This window comes from Hippocampus comes, unplaced genomic scaffold, assembly GCF_001891065.2.
Source record: "Hippocampus comes isolate QL1 unplaced genomic scaffold, H_comes_QL1_v1.1 scaffold177, whole genome shotgun sequence".
Classification (NCBI taxonomy): domain Eukaryota; kingdom Metazoa; phylum Chordata; class Actinopteri; order Syngnathiformes; family Syngnathidae; genus Hippocampus; species Hippocampus comes.
The window spans coordinates 1,762,156-1,784,966 of NW_017806158.1; the positions used below are offsets into that span (position 1 = coordinate 1,762,156).

At 40.8% G+C, this 22,811-nt stretch overlaps 3 protein-coding genes across 4 annotated transcripts in view; all 3 read left to right on the forward strand.

The window, feature by feature from the left end:
* The first annotated feature begins 3,265 nt into the window (after positions 1 to 3,265).
* Positions 3,266 to 12,111, forward strand: dhx33 (DEAH (Asp-Glu-Ala-His) box polypeptide 33). The gene is made up of 12 exons (XM_019895173.1): positions 3,266 to 3,793; positions 4,149 to 4,309; positions 4,566 to 4,793; positions 6,753 to 6,923; positions 7,562 to 7,747; positions 7,872 to 7,983; positions 8,098 to 8,257; positions 8,391 to 8,479; positions 8,557 to 8,684; positions 9,376 to 9,579; positions 9,672 to 9,758; positions 10,780 to 12,111. The coding sequence occupies exons 1-12, from the start codon at positions 3,583 to 3,585 to the stop codon at positions 11,086 to 11,088; spliced, it is 2,046 nt and encodes a 681-aa protein (XP_019750732.1). The 5' UTR covers positions 3,266 to 3,582; the 3' UTR covers positions 11,089 to 12,111.
* Positions 12,112 to 13,841: 1,730 nt separating this feature from the next.
* c1qbp (complement component 1, q subcomponent binding protein) lies at positions 13,842 to 16,586 on the forward strand. The gene is made up of 6 exons (XM_019895226.1): positions 13,842 to 14,217; positions 15,362 to 15,512; positions 15,596 to 15,683; positions 15,801 to 15,896; positions 15,987 to 16,109; positions 16,243 to 16,586. The coding sequence occupies exons 1-6, from the start codon at positions 13,968 to 13,970 to the stop codon at positions 16,390 to 16,392; spliced, it is 858 nt and encodes a 285-aa protein (XP_019750785.1). The 5' UTR covers positions 13,842 to 13,967; the 3' UTR covers positions 16,393 to 16,586.
* Positions 16,587 to 16,675: 89 nt separating this feature from the next.
* mlxipl (MLX interacting protein like) overlaps positions 16,676 to 22,811 on the forward strand; it is a 15,132-nt gene continuing 8,996 nt past the window's right edge. Inside the window, exons 1-5 of one of the 2 annotated variants that reach the window (XM_019895165.1) lie at positions 16,676 to 17,755; positions 20,262 to 20,368; positions 20,459 to 20,541; positions 20,610 to 20,699; positions 20,783 to 20,824. In XM_019895165.1, the coding sequence (XP_019750724.1) occupies positions 17,397 to 17,755; positions 20,262 to 20,368; positions 20,459 to 20,541; positions 20,610 to 20,699; positions 20,783 to 20,824 (681 nt within the window). In that variant the 5' untranslated portion in view covers positions 16,676 to 17,396. The remainder of the gene's footprint in view (positions 17,756 to 20,261; positions 20,369 to 20,458; positions 20,542 to 20,609; positions 20,700 to 20,782; positions 20,825 to 22,811) is intronic. The other variant, XM_019895166.1, reaches the window with a different exon arrangement.

Consider the following 22,811-nt stretch of genomic DNA (forward strand, 5'->3'; position numbering starts at 1 on the left):
ATAATGCAAGAGGTCAAACAACAATAGGTAAAAAGAGAAAGTGTTAATTTTGCAGCAACCGGGAAGGAAAACAAACACTATGACCTCAGATACAGACACCCGCTAGCGAGATATACTGAACGAGCTAATTTATTACCGATATTAATAAAATGGACACCGCGACAATACATACATGCAACATTTGAGCTGGAAGGGTTGATCTCCAAACTGTTTGATGTCCATGAGGGGGCCACCTAATGGATGAGGGTGTTTGAGGAAGGAACAGTCGGCCCTTGGAGACATCAATGTTGTGTGGGCACGAGTGATGGGAATACCAACAGTGTAGAAAATGCTACATCTACCGGGACACCAAGGTAAATGGAGACTAATAATAATCAGGAAAAAAATAAATATTCCATTTACGTCGTGTTGTGTCGGTATGTGTTCACATGACTGAGACATTTAATGGGAAGCAAAATAGAAAAGCTTTTACAGGCTTGCCGCCCAAGGCATCCCATTTTGTAATAATGGCTGAGATATTGACAACGACCATCCATCCATCCATTCTTTACCATTTATATGGGGTCATGTCGCGGGGGCAGCAGCTTAAGCAGGGAAGGCCAGACTTCCCTCACCCCAGCCACTTCTTGCAGCTCCTCCCGGGAATCCTAAGGCGGCCAAACAGAGGAGAGCTGTTTTCCACATTCCGATTCAGCAAAACAGCAATCATTTATCTGTCGAGCATTAATGAAAAATTCACCCGTTCAACAATTACAGTCGTATTTGACCAAATTGAGGACCTTGAAAAAGGCCATCCTTCAGCATTTCCAACCGGATTATCTTGCAAAGCCAATAAAAAGACATTAACCCTCGTGTATTGACCTTGTAAACGTTATTGAACCATTTCCTGTCGTCCGAGTCGTGCTATTGAGTCTACTGGCTGTGGTTTGGATGAGTTGAGTGGTTTGAGGTTCTGATCCTATCCCAAGACCATCAGCTAAAACAGCTTGATGAGTAACTCACCCCTGGCTGCCTCATAGCTCACCTTAGTCAGTAAAAGTTGTTGAACTGTGACCGCTGTTGTTTGAGTTATGTTATTGAATCCACCTGTTGCGGTCATGAGAGGGTCTCTGGGTACATGTATGACTGACGTACGAATTACATTCTGTATAGGGACATAGTCCAGCTGTAAATGGCGAAAATCAGCAAGTAATTGACGCCACCGAGAAAGGGATACCGGACTGTAGATGCCATAAGATGGCAGCAAAGAACAATAGTTTTCCAAAATTAATCTCCTCAACTCATTTCAACAGTTGATTGGCAGTAAAATCCCACCAGGAGGCGCTTTGGCCTGAGAACCAAACTGAGCTGGCAATAAAAAAAACCAAAACAAAACAATAGGTCAGCAAAGAACAGGAGGCTAGGTACTGTAAAATAGCAGCGAATAGGCGAATTTGCGATTAACAAACAGCAAATACTATGTGTTCAGTGTATTTTTGAAATAGCCTAATTTAATGTACAGTATTATTATTATTGTTGTTGCCACCAAAATATGGCTTGATGGGTCACTGTTATTTGCACCGAAACACTGAAATGAAAGAATGATCGAGCACCTGGATCAAGAATTTACTTGACTCAAAATGTGTTTTTCATTCTTTCGATTCACTCTCATTTAGCACAAAATCTTCATGGAGTCCTGAGTTTTTCCAGTGTTAACATTGTTACAGGTAAATGCAGTCAAATTAAGAAGAATAACTACAACAAATAAAAACCTCCAACATTTATCAGGCAGGCAGTGAGGTTTGATCACCAAAAATTTGTTTAACTAATCTATCTATTCAAGAACAATGCACGTTTGCTTACTTTTACTGGAAATTTGCCCCCGTAGTTGTTTAGTTTAGTTTTGTGTGGTCGAGCATGAGACAGACCCAGGCTACCATTCCTACGATTAAAAAAAAAAAAAAAGGATAGAATGACACTGAGGCCATACCAAGTAAAGTGTAACTGTTACTCAAATTAATGGTTTGAATATCAACTGATTATAGAAAGACTACAGAATCATTGCAGTCAGGGAAAGACAAATGCAACTGAGTCACAGCACGACAGGAAAGTATTTCCACTAAAAACAAGAGAAGGTTATTTACTGAGTGATTCCAGAGAAGCTTGGCTTCGGTACAAATCCTACTTTAATCCCCAACATTAACCTAAGCACGAGAAGGTCGCAATAATAACTCCTGATGCTGTGAATTATGATGAAAAATGAACTTAATGTCAGATGATGTATTTTTCCAATAAATAACTTGTTTCCAAGCATAACCCACATAACATATTTTCAATACCTAAAATGTCTGAAAGGTTCTTCTTCCAGGTTCATACAGTTAAGAAGACTAAACCAAAGCATCGAGACATCCACTCAGCTCGAACGCCTTTGGTATGCTAACTTTGCTGTTGATTTGATTACGATAAGCGAGAAACCATAGCAAATGAACCATTTATACAGTTGGACACAACTGATCTTGTATGGATTGTGAATGGTTTATTTATTCAGGAATTTATTAAACTTGTACTTTAGCAACATGATCAGATCTAGATGTTAGAAGCATGAATGCAAAAATACACTCATACAGCTATTACTGAGACTTTGATTCAAACATTTACAATCACACTAACAAGGCACAGTAAACTTCCATTCGAGGTAAACAAGCGATAACTCACCAAGGAGCCATAATATAGAAACAGTTTTCTCATTCTTTGTTTATTTCAAAGTATTTACATGCACTCTCCAAGAAATAGTGGAGAATTTGTAAGGGATTTGGACAATCCTATGAATATTTTGTCTTTTAAGTAAAATTTGCCAAATAACAGCATAAGATTGATCACAAAGGTACAGTAAATACTTTACCCCATGTTCAAAACGATAGACTTATTGAACGGTATGGCCAGTGTTTTCACGCATATATCTTTCCAAATATCTTCGAAATTTTGAAGACAAAGGGCAATTACAAAATAAATGTAAGAATTGTCCTGAACTCACTCCCATAGAAGGTGCATTTGTCATCTGTGAAATGTCAATGAACTTGGAAAGTGAATATGCAAGGATAACTGTTGCGTCGTATTTTAGATTAAAGCCCTAATTTTATTTGAAATGCAGAATTGAAAGCGACATAACCATGTTCTACGTCAATTTGTTGTGTAACTGTTCGTTCCAGTAGAATTTACTCCGAGGAGAAATATTATTATAGCGACCTGAGTACAGTACATGCATCTTTATTTGTGCGACTCTTCTAATTGTAAAAGAAAATGTTTGAGTCTATATATATATTGATGTGTCAGATTATATTAGCTCAAGAAAACTCTGAGGAACAGCATTTAAATCGCGAACAAGCCAAAGAAAATATAGTACGCTATTATATGACGTCAAACTCATGCGACGACGTTTACCTCGTGGACCATTTTTTTTTTCAATATGAGCCAAACAACCGCAGTAACGCCTGGAAGTACCTTGTCGTGAGCATGAGAACCATTTTCGCTCTCGTGTGTTGACACTCTCCAGCCTTAAAGACGCGACAGCGAGTGCTCTTAGGAAATCTTGTTTTCTAGATCATGCCCTACGATCCCGACCATCCTCCGGCTAAAAAATTCAAGCCGGGGTCCGTTTTCTTTCGCCTCGACAAGCAGAAACCTGGTATGCTGCTGCCTGGGAAGGCAAAAGCGACCACCCCGATTGATGTCCAGAGGAAACAGCTTCCCATTTACCAAGCGAGGGCTCAGCTTTTGAGCCAACTAAGACAGCTCCACAATGCTATTCTGATAGGTAACGTGTCACCTAGCACACGCTGTTGCATATTGCTGTTCGACAGTAACGAAGTAGCAGTCCTTCGTTACTGTGCTTGTCATGTCTATGTCTTGTGCCAGCCATTATAATTTTTTCAGTTAACTTATCGATAGCTAATCGAGCATTTTTGTTGCTTAATTCACAACATTGCAATGTGTGTAAAAAATCAAGAAAGATCTTTACCTTTGTACTGAAGTACATTTTAGAGTGCACCTTTTGTTTTCTTTTGTTCAAGTACAAGAGTTGTACCTGGCTGCAAGGATCCTGTCTGTGTGTGATGTCACGGGACATGTACTGACTTTTTCATTTTACAAGACCCACTCTGTGTTATCAGGCGAGACCGGCTCAGGGAAGACGACCCAGATCCCCCAGTATCTGTATGAGGCTGGGATCGGACGGCAGGGCCTCGTTGCTATCACTCAGCCCCGTCGAGTGGCTGCGATCTCACTGGCAGGCAGGGTGGCTGAAGAGAAGGGGACGCAACTTGGCAAGCTGGTATGTCCCCTTCATCCATGCAAGCATGACCAAGTTGATCACGATCTTAGCATATTACGTACTGGTAATGTAAAAAACTGAAACACAGACCTATGCAGCAAAATCATTGGAGCATATTTTCTAAATATAAAAAGCCACCCTATGTAGTCTTTGAGGTAAAGGGTGAGAGAACAAATGGTAACAACCAAGATAGCACAAGTTTTTCATTTTATTTTGAATCATTACTTCTTCTATTTACATCTACAACCATCTCCAGGTGGGCTACACTGTGCGTTTTGAGGACGTCACATCCCCCGAGACAAAACTGAAGTTTATGACTGATGGCATGCTCTTACGCGAAGCCATTGGTGACCCCTTACTGCTGCGCTACACCGTTGTGGTCCTGGATGAAGCTCATGAGCGCACCGTGCACACAGATGTCCTGTTTGGAGTTGTCAAGACAGCTCAGCGCCGGCGCAAAGAACTTGGCAAGATTCCTCTGAAAGTATGTTTTTAAATGGATGAAATTGTGTCTTTATGTAGTGCCCTATGTATTTTTATTGGAGACATGTTTGACTTTTTTGTGGACTTTTTTTCATAATATAAAACAGTTAGCATGTGTCTTAATAACATCTCTGTGACTTGCTTCTGTCAAAATTCAGGATCAAGGACAATAGTATAGCTTAGCTATCTTATTTCATATCTTGCGGAAATCTTCTCATTTTAAGCATTCCATGCAAGTGAAATACTGCTGCTGGGCCAGCGGTGAGCCGCTTTTGTTATCATGGTGAGCGAGATGTGGCGCATGGACACCATTACCAAAAACAAAATGCCTCGGCCGCATTTAAAACTCCACCAAGCAATCAAGTATGTGCTACTTATCAGAAGCGAACACTAATCTGTGCATTTATGCAGCAAAACTTAATTCCACTCTGCTAACGTTGTGGCTTTTACATGATAGCATGGGAGTTCCACCTTTTTGGGACATGGTTATTGGCCATTACTTAAAAGTGGCTTTGGCTCTTCGCCCGGCCTAGCTCGTCCTGTCACAGCCAGAGGCACTCTTTGTGAAGGCAAGGTTTATTTAATTGTGAGTAAGTGCAGAATGTCTCATTCCCAGACACATTTTTAGAAATACAGTGAAACTCCTCTACAACGAAATCATGTTTGCAGCAAGAAATTTTTCACAACAGGGGGTTTTTCACTGTAGCAAATTTGATCTCAGATGTAAGCACACACACACCCACACACACAAACGTATGTGTACACGCACACACAAACGTTTGTGTACTCTATTTTTATTCCAATAGTACATAAGTATGAGCACACACTTATTTGACACTTCATATTGTCAGTGTAGAAAGAAAAAAAGGGAAAGAAATTGCGAAATTTACGATCAGCATTCACTTTCACTTACATAAATTTCTTGGAAAATGTATTTTATTTTGCTTGCTCCGTCTTTCATTTTGATCACTTTTACCCTCTCTTCCAGCATCAGAGCTCTTCTTGTCTTAGCTGCTTGACATCAAAAGGTCCGTTTTGTAGCCATTTTAGCAATGCAACGTCCATCCTCGTCTGAATCTAACAATAACAAATACTTCCTGGCATGCAATGAACTTTTAAGCCAGCCACGGGGCGCTTCGTAGTCCTCGATGGCCATAGTTAGCTCTCGAAGACTAAAAACCTTACGCTAACTGGAGCGCTTCTCTCTCATTAGCGCTCCAGTTAGCGTAAGGTTTTTCAAATAAACGAACGTTTCCTCGAATGCTTTACTTGTTATCATGCTAAAAACACCCACGGGACGCTTCGTAGTCCTCGATGGCCATAGTTAGCTTCGAGCCATAAGCAATTTACTCTGAGCAGCTAATCGGATGCTACGGATCTAGCTTCAGTATCTACACACATAGACAGTGAGGTCTATGTGGCCTCTTGGCCAATCGGAGGCCAGGATGATGCTCGGTAAGCCAATAGCAGAGCAGCTATGAGTATGTTGAGCCCAGGAAACTCGCAGCTGTGACCGAAATAAACATCGTTCACTATGTAAACCAGTGTGGTGGTTGCTGTTGCCTTTTTTCGAACGAAGCAGTAGAGGTCGCTGTTGGATAAGACTTCGTTGTAGTGAACGTCTTCGCGAGGCTGGAGCAGACAAAATGATTTTGTATAACGCAACAGGGGGTTTTTCGTCGTATGGGGGGCAGGAGAATGGGAATTGTGTTAATGCATGAAGATTTTTTCACATAAGGGGGTATTTTCGCCCATGCAGGTTTCGTTCTAGAGGAGTTTCACTGTACTCAAATGACAAAAGGTTTACTTGGATGTTTGATTTCTTCACACTTGGATGGTCACTCCAGGGACCCAACTATTGATATACAAGCAATTACATTTTTTTTCTCCACAATACGTGCTATTTAAGTTAATTTCCTGTGAAACATGACCCTTTTGTCTCATTGTTTTTCCTGCCCAGGTCATCGTGATGTCAGCTACAATGGATGTCGACCTGTTCTCGGAATACTTCAACAAGTCACCTGTACTTTACCTGGAGGGCAGGCAGCATCCCATTCAGATCTACTACACCAAACAGGCTCAGTCCGACTACCTGCAAGCTGCTCTCGTCACTGTGTTCCAGATACATCAGGTAGTCACCACTGAGGACACGATAAAATAAACAAACGAATAAATAGGTAAATAAATGAGGAAGCATCCTTTTTTTTAAAATATGCATTATATTCTCAATTGTTATTTAAAATATTTCAACAAGGGTGGAAAAAAACCCAGAAACGTGTGAAATATCCATGAAATATGAATGCCTAAAATAAAAAGGGGACCTTGCATGATACAACAGATATCGAAACGATGATCTATCATTGTTTGTGTCCCATGAGACTACATTTGATCATGCCTAGTCCATCAAAATTAATATAAATCACATTATCACACGCAATGGGAAAAAAAACTATATAATGAATTCTAATTCAAGCAACATAGAAAATGGGTTTCTGATGGAAATGGCAAGTCTTACTGGAAATCTTTATTTAATCAAAACATTTTCACGTTATTTTAACACGTGCGTCTGCATTTTCTGAACTGTCAATTTGAAATCTCTTGTTTTTGACCCAAGGAATAGAAGTTAAAACATGTTTTTATTTATTTATTATTAAAATGATCATTAATTCCAACCCTACACACCGGTAAACATTAAAATAAGTATCAGTAAAGCCTGCGTATATGTATATGTGTGTCACCGTTCGCTGCAACAGTCTTGTCTTTGCACAGGAAGCACCTCCATCACACGATATATTGGTCTTCATGACGGGCCAGGAAGAGATCGAGGCTCTAGCAAGGACATGTCGGGACATTGCCAAACATTTGCCTGACAATTGTGGACCTATGGTAGTCGTCCCTCTGTATGCGTCACTGCCTCCGATGCAACAGCTCAGGGTCTTTCAGGCAGCTCCAAAGGTAAAGTCACTGGCAGAAGAGTGCAAAATCGAGAAAGTGACGATGTTTTTTTGAAATGTAGCTGTTAGTTGCAAAATGGATGTTAATTTAATTCATGCCATTTGATTCTCTTTCCTTGTTCCAGGGTTGCAGGAAGGTTATCTTGGCAACCAACATAGCAGAGACGTCAGTGACAATATCTGGGATCAAATATGTCATTGACACAGGGATGGTGAAAGCCAAACGTTTCAATCCTGGTGAGATAACACTGTCGATAGTCTTGTGAGGTCATTCACTGACTATGACCCACCAAATGCAACATGCTTTTCTATGCTCTATTCGGTGTATGTTGGTTGTCGATTGGTTCTCAGACAGTGGGTTGGAGGTGCTGGCAGTGCAGCGCGTTTCCAAAGCGCAGGCGTGGCAACGAGCGGGCCGGGCCGGCAGGGAAGACTCAGGAATTTGCTACCGTCTCTACACGGAGCAAGAATTTGATCATCTCATTCCTATGACTGTGCCCGAGATTCAGAGGTAACCTTTGTTTGTTCCATTTTTTTTTTTTTTTTTTTTTTTTTTTTACACAGTTAATTTAGGGCCAGTACACACTGGAAGCTGAACATTTCCATTCAGGTTAAACTGACCCGAGTGACCTGTTGTTTCAAAGGTGTAACCTCGCCAGTGTGATGCTACAGCTCATGGCTCTAGGGATTCAAGATGTTATGAATTTTGATTTCATGTCCAAGCCCTCCCCAGGTAAGATGCAACAGGTCATGAGCTGGAAAGCATTTCCGGACCGGCCGGTAAGCTTCAATTTCACCACACTTTTGCAGATGCCATTCGCTCAGCTGTGGAGCATTTGGAGCTGCTGGGGGCTGTGGAAAGGAACAATGGGCAGGTTCTCCTCACTGCATTGGGAAAAAAGATGTCCAGCTTTCCCCTGGAGCCAAGATATGCCAAGGTAGTACTGTTTGAAATGCCCTTTTAAGTATCATTTCAAGATACAGGAACATCCCCGATAATCTTGTAGCCGCTGTAAGTCATTAGCTCTTAAGATCAAAAGTTGCATATTTAAAGATTGTTGTGGAATTTCTGAAATTGAGAAAAAAAAATCAGACATTCCAAAAACTTGGGCAAGAGAATGAATCACGGTTCGAATTCGACTGTGAGCAAAAATATTTGAAAAAATGGCAACTCGTTGTTTGAGAGATACGATGTGCTTCTGGGTTGCTCTTTGTGTTGCTTTTGAGGAAGGCAACAATGCATATATTGTTTTGTGTGTGTGTTTGGGCCAAAGCACTAAAAGTACGACTTTGATGTAATGTTGTGGCATCTTGGGGACGAGGAACTGTGTTGACGTCAATTTAGGAGCTTCATTTAGACAAAAGTAGTGTTTTACAATCATCTTGTGGCATAAAGTGGTGAATTGCAACCATCTTGTGGCAATTTATAGGTAAACAGAAACCTTTTGGGAGGGCGGGGTGTCAATTACTTGTGGATTTGTACTATTTGCGGCATGGCCCACCCCCATCCCTCCATGATCAGTGGGGTAATACAACTATGTACTTTTTGGAGCCTTGTTGATTTGACAAATTGCCCACAGATGATATTGCATGTATGCTACCAGTTTTTGACACTTTAATGTTTTGCAGACCATCCTGCTATCCCCCAACTATGCCTGCTCTGAGGAGATTTTAAGCATCGTGTCTCTGCTGTCAGTGGACAGCGTGCTGTACAACCCCCCGGCAAGACGTGAAGAGGTTCTTGCTGTGCGCAAGAAGTTCATGTCCAGTGAAGGAGATCACATGACGCTCCTCGGCATTTACAGAGCATTCAAGAAAGTCAGTGGGAATAAGGCAAGTATTGTACGTTAGGACTGCTTGACAGTTAATCAGATTTCACCAAGATACTTGATGTATGAATGTTTTGGGGTTTTTTTTCTGTAAAGGAATGGTGTCGCGAGAACTTTGTCAACAGCAGGAACATGGGCCTAGTGAAAGACGTCCAAAGTCAACTCAGAGAAATATGCTTTAAGGTACATCTCCACAAATCCTGATGCAGAAATTCCCCGTCTACAATATTTCTAGTTTGCTATTTGTTGATTTTGCTACCTATGTTCTGTTAATTAGATGGGAAAAACTAATTTTCTTTTCGATTAGCGTTTCTGGGCTTTTTCTGTCATGCTTTGATGCCACAAAATGTCTCCCAAGCATTGTGAGGATAAGTAGATCAGAAAATGGATGGATAAATATTCATGCAATTTATGGCTCTAGAGCACAATTACCATCTCAAAATTCCTCCAACAAACATGCAAACGTTTCAGCCAAGTGGTGAAGTAGGAAGATAGCATCTGAGAGGAGTTGATTGCTGAAATGAAATCATGAAAAGTAAATTGATAAATTGTAGGGAGAAATATGGAATGGAAATAATAAATTGCGACAGGAGAATTTACACTTGAATAAGAAAACAAGCCACAGTTCAGGATGTCAAAGAAGAAGTCGCGATGGACTAGGCATCCTGCCAGAATGAATTACATCTGCTGGACAAAACTTTGAGGCCGTTGACAATTGCCAGTCTGTCCAAAGAGTCAAAGAAGACAAAACGAAGATCCTATCTGAAATGTTTCCATTACTTAGATGACAGCAGCCGAGAACAGGAATAATGGGTCCATTTTAATGGCTGGATTGACGATAATGGAGGCTCTGTCAGTGTTATTTTATGTGAGTGAACAGTGTAAATGGCTTCAAGTACCGCATAAGCCATTTTTTGTTGTTGTTATGAACAAACTATTATTGCAAACCAACTTCATCGCAAATAATACTTTCCTGAAACCATTTGAAAAACAATTTAACATGTTTTAGCATGCTTGTCAGGGTAATTATAAACCTTCAAACAACTGCTGCTTTAATACACATGGAGCAGCAACACATAAAAACATCATTTTAGAGTGAGCGGTGTAAATGCTAGTCAGGCGAAGCCATTTTTTGGAGTTGATCTGAAAAAATGTATGTATCATAACGACTGTAAATATGACTGTTCTGTTTGGCTTACTACAGCTGAACTTAAAGCTGGAGTCATGTGGAGCGGACACAGGGAAGGTTCGCCAATGCCTCGCCCACGGGATGTTTATCAACGCTGCGGAGCTTCAACCCGACGGCAGCTACTTAGCCCTGGACACCCACCAGTCGGTGGCCATCCACCCTTCGTCTGTTCTTTTCCAGGCGAAGCCAGCGTACGTGGTGTTCAATGAGCTGCTGCACACCTCACGTTGCTACATGAGGGACTTGTGTCTGGTAGATGCTGATTGGTTGCTTGATGCAGCACCGGAGTACTTTGGCCGCAAACTCCGCCCGACCAAGAGTTAACCGTTTGTGTTTAGTGCACCTCACTAACCCAGAGTTATGTTTTTATATATATGTTCCGGTCAAAGTCCAAAAATCAGGTTACACTGGCACCGAAGCAAAGGAACTCTGTCGTAAACTAAGGACCGCCTCTACGTGGGACTATCATAACATCCTTTGGACACCTCCTTAGGTCATAAGAGTGCTCAATAAATTATATTGTAATACTGTATATAGTGATGGATTATACTACCTCCCACTTGAGTCTTAAGGTATCACTGCAGCATGAATCTGCACATTGATGTCTCACAACTCCGATTTGCCAGTTTTAGTAATCCCATTTTGCAAAATGTTCGGCTGCTTAACAGGGATTTGTTCTGGGATGTTAGAATTTCTTCTCATTCGCTTGTATTTTAAAAGAATATGAATCGCAGTTTACCGTCAGTTCATGTATTCTTTGCTGTGAATGTCAGCCTATGTAGAATAGAAATATTTGCAAACCAAATGTTGACAAGCTTCCAAAGAAAGTTCATGTTTGATTAAACCAGACCTTGTATGTATTGATTTGATACAAAGTGCTCTTTAGGAGGTTTTACATATGCATTGGCTGTAGTTGATTCAGTCAACAAAGTATTTAAAAATGTTAACGTTTTGACAATTTGTTGCGGCATGTAATATGAGCTCGCTTTTGTAATATCTGCACCCACTTGGTGCATGCTTTTTGACATATTTTCCAAATACTGTACTGACCCGTCAGGGGAAGATGCATGACAGCATCTGTTGATTCTACCTTTTGATATTCTCTGTAGGTAGCTCAGAAAATGTATGCTATGCATGGAGAAGAAAATTACAAGAAAATATCTGATGACTGATTTCTTTTGCACTTTGTAGAAAGTAAATCACAGCTTGTGAACGTTTCTTTTGTGATTTTGTACACTTGGGACTCAGGATTGTACAATAAATACCTTCAAATATTTTTACACTATGGAAACCATGTAAGAACACCCGCGTGTACTGTTCTAATAAAATGACTGCATTTGACAAGGTTATTTGCCTTTTGAGTTTGTAACCCAGCACTCAGTCCGAGCTAATGCTGTGTTATTTATTCTGAGCTCATCTCACATCGCGTCAAGAGTTTGAACCAACAAGGGGTAAAAACTACCCACACTGATGAGTTAAAGCTACTATTACTGTGTTACGAGTTTATCAGTTTAGTGGTGGTTGAAAGTAGGACTAATTTAATTTACCAACATTTTCTATGAAAAATAAGCCACCGTGATTTGCTGTCGACTAGACTGGGGTGTACCCCGTCTCTTGCCCTAATTCAAATGGTGTGACTCGAATGAAGTCGTGCAATTCAAAATGGACGGTTGAAACGAAACTTGCTTTGATGCGAAACTTATCTAATGTGAGGGTTGAACACTTTAGACTTCAAAGGTGATGTCATAGTAATGTTTTGTGAGAAAGGGGGGGTTGCGTGAGTTGGGACTAAGATATTGATGAAGTAAAGAAGCAGGAGAGCTGCAAGAGGAGTGAGCTGAGCTGACCAAAACGAGGTATGTAATTGTTACTTTATGAACATTGCCTCTGAGATTCTGTTTGTGCCAACAACAGATATCGACAGATTATGATGGTGATATGGGGGCTCGTATTAACAACGCGACGGGTTGCAAGCAGCACTGGGGATTGCACAGACGTGTGACGGTGTCACCATATCGAAACAAAGCTACTCCTTCAGAAAATGGATAGTTGTATTCTATTTGTTGTTTTTATTTTTTTCGCAATCTGCTGTGAACTTTTGTAAGAACCTAAATTTCCCGTCTGGGGATCATTATTTTATACGGAAAAAAATCCTTGTCAGAATTGACAGTCAGAAACTCCTCCCCAAAGACCACACTGACGTCAGTTGCAGACGTTGGTTTGGTGCCTATATACATAGTGTCATATTGAAATAGTGATGTCACTACTCCCATCACTTTAATTCCTCAAGAAAACGAAATTTGCTGGTACCTTACTCGGTCTTCTTCAAATCTCTGTGCAAATACAGTTTGTCAGAGGTGATTGCCACTAAGCGGCCCGGTTGACAGGCTCTTCTTAAATTGGAGTGGGACTCTTGTGGTGGTTGAGCTTCAGGCATATCTATTGGGATGGCGCATAATATATCTAGTCTCTCACCACATACATAACAGTGGAACAAGTCACATAATCTGAGGTAAAACAAATGTCTTGTTAATTTGATTACCTCGGCGCGCGCGCGTGTGTGTGTGTGCGTGTGTGTGTGTGCGTGTGTGTGTGTGTGTGTGTGTGTGTGTGTGTGTGTGTGTGTGTGTGTGTGTGTGTGTGTGTGTGTGTGTGTGCGTGTGAAGAAAGCGGACACTGATGCGCACATGCACACAGGTTACAGCTGGGGGGAGGTAGTATATTTTAACAGGATGGAAACCATCGCTCGACTTGTCTGGATGTTACTGCCAAACATCATAAGATTCTGACGGGTGAGATAAATACCGTATGATTATTTACACTAATAATGGAAGTCAAAGTTCCTTAATAACTGTTTGTCATGTAAGAAAAACCTACTCACAAAGGTGATGATGTGAAATAGCCTAGTGTCATCAAACGCCATTTAGTCTTAAACCTATGTGCTCTTGGGATAACAATTTTCAAAGTTACTAACGGTACATAAATGCCACAGCAAATATGGCAACAACGTTGACGTACAATTTTGTGCTAAAGAGAGCCTTTGAGTTTTCTGCTTCCTTTACGTCAGTCATTACTTCCGGCGCATAGGGCATCCGTTACGACAGGTCAATGTGTCCTTCCGTACACGTGTGTTGCGGCGTCCGTGTGCAGTAGCAACAAAATTTGCCGAGTCGGAAGGGTTCGTCGTGTCCCAATTTTCCAACATGCTCAAGTCTGTTGTCCGCACGGTGGGAGCCGCTCTCCGCCTTCCGACGGCTTCCACATCCACGACACGGGCTTTGCCGCTCAATTGCCCGACATTGTGCTCGGCGAACGCGGCTACGGCCAGAACCTTCACCCGTTCCCTCTGGATGATGAACGGCAACGGAGCGTCTGGATACAGGCCCAAACTGTTTACTACAAAAGTGTTGAATCCTTCGGCGTCGTGTGGATGCGGTGCAATGCACACAGAGGGTAAATAGCATGTTTTAACAGTTGATGCAAAGTTAAGCGTGTGCCAACCGGCGTAACAGCGTGTAAAGAAAGCATTAATTGGATAATGGCTTATTTTACAACATGCTTATTGGTAAAACATCCACAATATACTTCTTTGGTGGGTGAAAAAAAAACATTTGGTCGTGGTGAACCTTTACAGTTCGTGATGATATGCTAACCATAGTATAACTAGCTGGTCAGCACTCAACCTTGAATTAATGCGTTTACGACCACTTCCTGATGTCTTTGTACAATAATGTGAGTGGTTCATGGGAGTGAATCATTTCCCAACCTTCATTCCAAATTATGTTTCATTCAAAAAAAATTAATGGCACACCACCAAAGAAATGTTACTACATCGGTATGTGTGCAATCTCAAAGATCAATTAATTTACATAAGACTAAAATTGTCACACAGAAGAATGATTCCAGTGATATAAGTGTCATTTTCCTGAGACGCATGTCAAGAAAGATGACTCTTTGAAACTGGTGAAAATGGGCCAATTTCTGGCCAACGTCTGAATAGGGTTTGAGATTTTGAGTGTGACCTTTTCGTTTAATCTGACTTTCAAACGTTCCTAAATTTCTGAGCCTTGATTATACCTTCAAAAGGTTTCTATCATTTGAAAGTTTTGCTAAACACAGAAGTGACAATATGATGAACTTTGTATCATTATAGAAATCCAAGTCTTACACAATAGTGGTCAAGAGGATATAACGTGGTTTAATTTGGCACTCAAATATGCATAGATTAAAAGACTGGAATGACCAAAGACAAGTTCTTATAAAACATCGCAAGGAATAAATATAGCCCAGTTGAGAAGGATTGGTCATGAATAAAGTTCATGTAGTTACAAGAAAATGCCTTGTCATTGCGGGCCAGAGTAATATCAAGGTACCCAGCCCACCCCCCTAAAATGTGGATCAACACATTTGGCATCAAATTTGTCAGAAACAGAAAAAAAAACACCACTCATACTCACTTTGAATGCACAGCTGTGGTTGTCAATGATGCGGTTATGCATTGCGATCTAGTCACGTCAGTCACCGTAAATTGTTACAAATCAGAAAAATCTGATATAAAATATCACCAATTTGTCCCATGTATTCTTTCCTATTGCAGGTGACAAGGCATTTGGGGAATTCCTATTTGATGAAATTAAAGAGGAGAAAAAGATTCAGAAAAGCGGAACTCTACCCAAGATATCCGGAGGTTGGGAACTGTCGATGGACGGTACCGAGGCTCTACTTACAAAACGCGTTGCTGGAGAAAAGTAGGCCACCTGTTCTCTGTGCTTTCTGCTGTCACAGATTTGTAATTATATTCACCTATTTTTTTTTCATCATCCACTTGCAGAATCACTGTCACGTTCAATGTCAATAACAGCATTCTTCCAAATTTTGCGGAGGAGGCAGATCAAGGAGAGCAAAAATCAGGGGAAGAGGTAACAAAAGTCATGATTTTCAGGGACGGAAATAAACGGAGCTTTGTGAAAAAAATGTACTTCGTAGTGGTACTTTAATGTCCAGTTTTTAAATAAGCATCCCGCTTGTCCTTGCAGCCTGAAATTTTGTCCACGCCTAACTTTGTTGTTGAAGTTACGAAAGAGGCTGTAAAGGAAACACTGGTGATTGACTGCCAATTCCTTCAAGATGAGGTACACTCAGCCAACACCATTTTGAACAAAAGAAAACTATCAGCACAACTCCAATTGTCAGTGATCTTATTCTTGATCTGTTTGGGCTAGCTGGCACATGGCGAAGAGGAGGAGAGCGACATTTTCGGCATCTTTGAGGTTAGCTTCCAGCCAGAAGGGGATACAGAGTGGAAAGAAACCAGCTACACACTCACAAAAGACTCTTTGAATGACGTGAGTTTCTGCACAATGGCTTGACCTGATGTATTTCACAGTTTCTTGTTAAAGCCCCACATTTTCCTCCTGGTCCAAGGCATAAAACTATTTCATTTTAACACAAACAATAACCCCATTTTTGTTTTTTCAGTCCCTCTATGATCACATGATGGACTTTCTGGCCGACCGGGGTGTTGACAACACCTTTGCTGATGAACTTATGGAGCTGAGCACTGCCATCGAGCATCAACAGTACATCAAGTTTCTGGAAGAACTCAAAACCTTTGTGAAATGTAACTAATCTTATTTATAGAGTCGTGGTGTCCATTTTGTCCGGTCCCACATCCACTTGCAACTAACGCAAATATTAATAGTACTTAAGGATCAAAAGGAATGTGAGTTAGGTGTATCGTTAAGACTACAGACATGTTCCGGAGGTTAATTATATCTATTGTTTTTGTAGGTCAAAATGCAATTAAAAAGTTTTCCAACATCGAGTGATCACGTACCTGTATTATTTTGCGTGAGTTAGCTATTAAAGTCAGTTAGTTTGCCAGTCAGGTAATTATCCATTCATTTATAGACTCAGAGAAAGTTCATAAAGATTCAATCACACAGTTAGTTTAGTTGTCCATAGATAAATAGTTGAGATTCAGTCAGTCCGTGTATTTGCAGTGCAGTGTGTACAAAGTGTTAGGATTAGTTTAGTCATAAATACTGTATATGCACGGAGACGATACATGACAAGCTTTCAAATCAAATGAAAAACTGCGATACTCCTCATTGTGCAGCAGGGGCCCTTAAAGAGTTAAAATGAAGGAAATGGAATGAACCATTGGCTGACACATCAGAGACAATGTCTCATTGGTTCATGAGGCTTCACTGTTCCTCATCACTACTAAGGCCAGAAATATAAGACCATCAAATATCCATGACTGAAAATTATTCCAAAGCTGCTGACCGTTCCTAACCACAAATGTATGTAATTTAGGGAGCTTTTTTTCCCACACCATGGTGCCATATGGTGGGATATTACACTACTTGGCCTCATACTGAATGATGGTTGTTCCCTCCAAAAAAAAAAAGTCTATTAATAATTACCACCTCGGGCTTCCCTTAAGGACTTTAACACCATCGAAGTGGACAGAGTGCTGTTGCACAATCGTCCACTCGGAGGAAAAAATCGTGACGCCTGGTGAAGTGGCTCAGCTGTCAAGAGGAAACCCCCAAGTAGGTCACTGTACGATATTTCTTCATTGAAAGAAGAAAAGCAGGAGGGTCGTCCTGACCGTCGCATTTTTGTGAATGGTAACACGGACTGAAAACACGGCAATGGCGGCTAACTGCAGAGTCCGTAAAGTCGGCAGCGACCTCCGCGACACCTCCGAACCCGAGGCAGAACGCGCTCAGTCACCTGCCAGCGGGCCGGCGTACGGGCCTTTCACCTACACGCAGGTCATCCACAGCGGGCACTTTATGGTGTCGTCACCCCACCGCGACGCGTCACCGGGAGGCTTGAAAGGCGGACGGTGCCCGAGGTACGATTTCGACACGGTGAATCGGACCTGGTGTCAGACGTACCGCTACGGGCCGTTCAGCTCCGGAAGCCTGAGCATCGACCCGACACTAACCCGCCTGTTTGAGTGCATGTCCATGGCCTACAGGTACGTGGGCCACTCCCAAGACCCCGACTGCACGTTTTAATCATTTTTGGCGCCTATAACTTGGTTTTAAAACTTACTTCTACGGAAATCCGTTTGAGCATTTAGTCGCTCTTCTTGATATCGGCTTCAAGATCCATTTACTAGTGCAATGTTTCGAAAGGTTTTTACGCAAAGCAAGACAATCCAGTTTTATTTATGTAGCACGTTTCACAAACAAGGCAACTCGATGTGCCTCACACACGCCAAGACACAAGACTTACAAGCATTTACAAACTCTAAAGTTAACAACATTCCGCAGCAAAGCAGAGAATCTTACAGAAATAGCTTACCGGTACAAATATTACACAAAACGCAAATTGACACAATTTAAACACATTAACCGAAAACTTTAAAAACAATTTAAAATGAAGTAAAGATGTAAAATTTCGAAAATAAAAGAAAAGTGATTTAAAATTGTTTAGAGGACGTTAATGAGAAAAGAAGCAAAAATTTTAACATGCATGTTAAAGCATTTACATGTACACTCAAGTAGTAGTAATAATAAAAATAATTCTTAGTTCTCACCACCAAAATCACCAACATGAAAATAGTGTAGCACACTGTAGTAGGTGTTAACTGTAAATCACCAAAAAACTATATTTTACAATATTGAAAGCCACAGTTTAAACATGGGGAAAATAAATTAAATATATTGTACAAAAAAGTGAAGTGAAAATTTTACCTAAGTAAAAGCTTAAAAGCAGTTCTTAAACATTATGCAAATATGTACTAGTGATGGACAACTGTCGCCTGTGACTACAGTGAGTGGCCCAATTGGTTTAAAAAAAACAAAAACAAACCCAAAAAGTTTTTAATTATTTATTTATTAAACCAAAAAAAAAAACATTTAACAAACCCTTTTGGTGGATTTCGAATGATATGCCGGACAAACATACTATCATAATAAACTCCGAGAGTTGTTTTGTGGAAAAATTCACAAAATCAGTTCTTGCATTTAATGTTCATTTCTTGTTCAGCATTTTGGTCCTGTCCTTGGTATTTTCATGCTAGAGTTTCCTTTGCACTGAAAAAAAATACTGTCAAAAATGGCTGGGATTCCATGAGTTAAAAAGCATTCAATTGGTTTGTTGATATTGTTTCAGACTTGCAAAAGGTGATCATGTTCGTGTGCATGCGCATGTGTGTTGCTCTTGTTTGTTGTGCAACCGCTTGGAAACTTAACCACAAACTGGACTTTGATTCTAGTTGGCCGCACGGAATAGATTTGAGTGGGGCTGAGGTAATGCAGAATTGTTGCAATGATGCCTCTGTCTCATTTTGACACAGTTTGTTTCTCTTGCTTTTTTTCTTTTTTCATTGAGCTTTATTACAGGTTTGTGCTTTAACTAAATTAGGTTGACGAATCATCCAAACCACAATATTTGAAAAGGTAAATGACCAATACTGCTCAGCTATCTATGATGTGATACAAGGCCTGCTCCCACGTCAAAGTTAACTTTATTTGGATAATTGTTCCCATCTTAAATTGCTGTTCCCCCCCCCGCCGCCCCCTCCAAATTATGTGCCACAAATATTTTTTATGAACAAGACTCAAGTATAGTGTTTTTCCTCCCGCAGCAAATTGCCGTCTTGGCTGTTTTGTGTGTGTGAGAACCCCTGATGCCCCTTCATTAGAAGCATGTTGAAATGTGCTCTTCGGCTTGGCTTCCTAGCAACTCTGTGAGTGTCTCCCATTAGGTGTCTCTCTCTCGATCCTGTAAAAGCAGAGAGACTCTGGCGAACCCAAATTAGCGAGATGCAGTCCCATTAGTCAAGATCGGGACAGCTTTTCAACAAAGACATTCATCAATGTCACCACTTTTAAAAAAAATGTTCGAGTGTCTCGAAGGGGGAATTTGCAGTGCTAAAACTTCTTCGAGTGTCTGAGCAAAGCCATGCCTTTCAATAACATGTGCAAGCATGATTCTCAAATTTACAGACAACGCATATCCAGATTCAACAAATGCTTAGCTAGCATTAACACGACAATAATAAAATTAGCCACAGCTGCTCTGTTGGTTGCATGACTTATTCTTAACGATGTGTTTCTACAACACTAAATGGGGTCATTTTTTTAAAATGTATTTTCTGGGGGGAAATATACTGTACAATATTAAAATTTAAAAAGAGCTGATTGTTGCTAATTCTTCTTGAAGCCTCCATACCTCTTTAAGGCAACTCCTATTTTCATCTTTGTTTGAGTTTTTAAATTTTCTGGATGTGGATATCCCACAGTAGATTCAGCAAAGCTCCCAAAGCCCAAACTCACAGATCGCTGCTCAGCACGAGGCTGTGGGGGCTGTGCCGGCTACAAGTGGGCCTAGGACTCGTGATAATTGACACCTTGGTAGTCATACCTTCTGCCTCTTGTTGAATGTTTTTCCTCAGGCGTGGTGTTTTTTTTCAAATTTTTTAAGGTTTGAAAAGGAAAGCAGCAAAGTTTGTTGTCTTTTTGTTTACTTTCTAGTGGCAAGATTGTCTCCCCAAAGTGGAAGTCGTTCAAGGGACTGCGGTTACTGTGGCGAGATAAAATCCGTCTAAACAATGCAATTTGGAGAGCATGGTTCATCCAGTGTAAGTCCTCTCCACTTATAAACTTCTGCACACGAAAGTAATATTATCTGTTCAGAATTTTTAAAGTGGCAATTTCTGACTACTGTTTAGATGTGGAGAAGCGGAAAAATCCTGTGTGTGGCTTTATCACTCCATTGGAGGGATCTGAGGCAGATGCCCACAGAAAGCCCGAAGTAAGTGATTGGTGTTATTGTGGATTCCTTTTGATGCTTTCCATAATGCAACGGTTTTATTTATACAGGCGATTGTACTAGAAGGCAGCTACTGGAAGCGGCGGATTGAGGTGGTCATCAAAGAGTATCACAAGTGGAGGATATATTACAAGAAAAGAGTAAGTATTTCAATTTTTCTCTTTCTTGTATTTTTCTTCCTCCACTTTCACCTTTGACCTGCTATCTTGTTGTTCCTTTACAGCTTCAAAAAGAGAAGGATGGCATTCTATCAATGCTGCAAGAGGTACGACAAGTTCCATACCTGCTGTTTTATGATGTCACGTTCAAACGTTCATTGTAATAGATGCAAATGTATGGGGCTGTAGTCACAATTATAACTTTAGAAAGATTATAGTGCTTGGTTTTATTTGAACTAAAAACAAATTGATTGTATCAACGATGTTTTTCAAGGACAGGCATATGGCTGAGTAGAAAACCTACTATGCATTTTGGGAAGTACATGGGAAATCCATAAATTGATTTTTTTAATTTTATTTTTTTCAAAGAACATTTTTCTTCACTCATGTGGAAGTTTATCCGGCAGATGTTGTTATCGACAAGGTCATGTTATGTCGTCTCTCTGTCAGGAAGAAATATACAGTAGGCTTTGTGGAACCGGCAGAGGGTACAATTAATTCAGGCTCATCTGTTTTACCAATTAGCTGTGTAAACTGGCCGCTGGTGAAATCCAAAGTGAACAGGAAGTGACAGATGTTGGTCAGTCAGTTGAGCCAGTCTCCTGAAGTGTCATCCCTTCAGGAAAGAAGAAATGATGAATTGCTAATGCGCCTAGTGGTTTTGCCTCACAGTTCTGAGGTTTGGGATTTGGATCCAGCCCGGGGCCCTCCAGCGTGGAGTTTTCATGCGCCAAACTTCTTTCACTGGGTATTCTCCCCCATTCCAAAAAAAAAAAAAAAAACATGCTTATTATGTTAAATGAAAACTTCAGTTGTCATATGTGCCTTGTGTTTGGCTGGCAACACAAACATGGAGTTTGACCCTTGACAGCTGAATTTGACATTGACATCGGCCTCATTTTGGCTGTTGACTTTTGAATGCAGCTGGAGTCCAACATACTGTACGATCAGCCACACAACTATTTTTACCTTGTGGGTTCAGCCTCAATCAGATAAGTGGAAAGGAAAATTGCTTGCCTGAGATAAAAGCATTAACAACAGAACTTGCGTCACGCTCCAAACTGACGCATGATCATCGTGAGCAGCAACAATCGCCCTCTTGAAGCGTCGTATTTATTTTGTAGGGGAAAAGCGCCTCAATTTAATCAAATCTGACCTATTTCCTGATATGCCTGATTAAAAAAAAACAACAACAAAAACAGCACGTTCAACAGTGACGTCAAATTCGGAAACAATCAAAAGACGGTGAAAGGAAGTAGAGGCGGAAGAACGGCAATGAGGACGGACACTCTGGAAGCGCCTCACTGACAATAGTATTCAAGTGAAAACACGTGTCTTCTCAAAACACAGTGCAGTGATCAACTGAGCCACCTCACAATTCATTTTTTTTCACTGCTGCCACCTTCTCCATGTCACTGGATGCAAAGATCAAGATCATGTCAAATGCAGAGATGAAAGTCCTCCGGATTTTCCCGGAATTCCGGGTTTTTCAAATTTTTATGAAAATTTCTCCGGAGAATTGAGGAAAATTTGCATAATCCGGATATTAGTTGACAACATTGAACGAAGACGCGTTTGAGTTCGTTGTATTGCTTTCACGAGCGTAGCCATATTGAGGCACTAACACTAGTAACAGTAAAGAGATTTTTGTTTGTGTAATAACTACAGAAGGCATGATGGCGTATGACTAATGGTTTAGTAGAACGAATGGCAACTCGCAACAACAGTAGCAAGCGTCATTTTGCCTCTTGGGTTATACCATCTCAACTAGAACGTGGGGCATAGTCCCCAAACAATTTTCGTCTCTTTATAAACACACCTGCTAAACCCCAGTGGAACGAATAAAAGACGCCGTCAACAAGACAGTTGTCGTAAAAAATATATTTGGCCAAAAAGGGAAAAACACAGATTGGCAGAAAATCGTGTCCGTCCGACTTCGAGTGTCGTCTCGGCTAACTTAGCTTAGCTGTTGTCGTGTGTGACGTCATTTGCGTTGGCGCTGATTGGTTGAAATCAAAAGACGCGCTTGCGTACATGTTCGCGCTGAAACACGCACAGCAGAGAGCAGCGGACTATCTACTGCTGAGGCTCGCT

Bases quoted from the DNA above. Each gene is read 5' to 3' on its own strand.
- dhx33 (XM_019895173.1), top strand. From the start codon at position 3,583: ATGCCCTACGATCCCGACCATCCTCCGGCTAAAAAATTCAAGCCGGGG. The intron at 4,310-4,565 runs GTATGTCCCCTT...AACCATCTCCAG, and splicing joins GGACGCAACTTGGCAAGCTG to GTGGGCTACACTGTGCGTTT. The intron at 6,924-7,561 runs GTAGTCACCACT...GTCTTTGCACAG, and splicing joins CTGTGTTCCAGATACATCAG to GAAGCACCTCCATCACACGA.
- c1qbp (XM_019895226.1), top strand. From the start codon at position 13,968: ATGCTCAAGTCTGTTGTCCGCACGGTGGGAGCCGCTCTCCGCCTTCCG. The intron at 14,218-15,361 runs GTAAATAGCATG...TTCCTATTGCAG, and splicing joins CGGTGCAATGCACACAGAGG to GTGACAAGGCATTTGGGGAA. The intron at 16,110-16,242 runs GTGAGTTTCTGC...TTGTTTTTTCAG, and splicing joins CAAAAGACTCTTTGAATGAC to TCCCTCTATGATCACATGAT.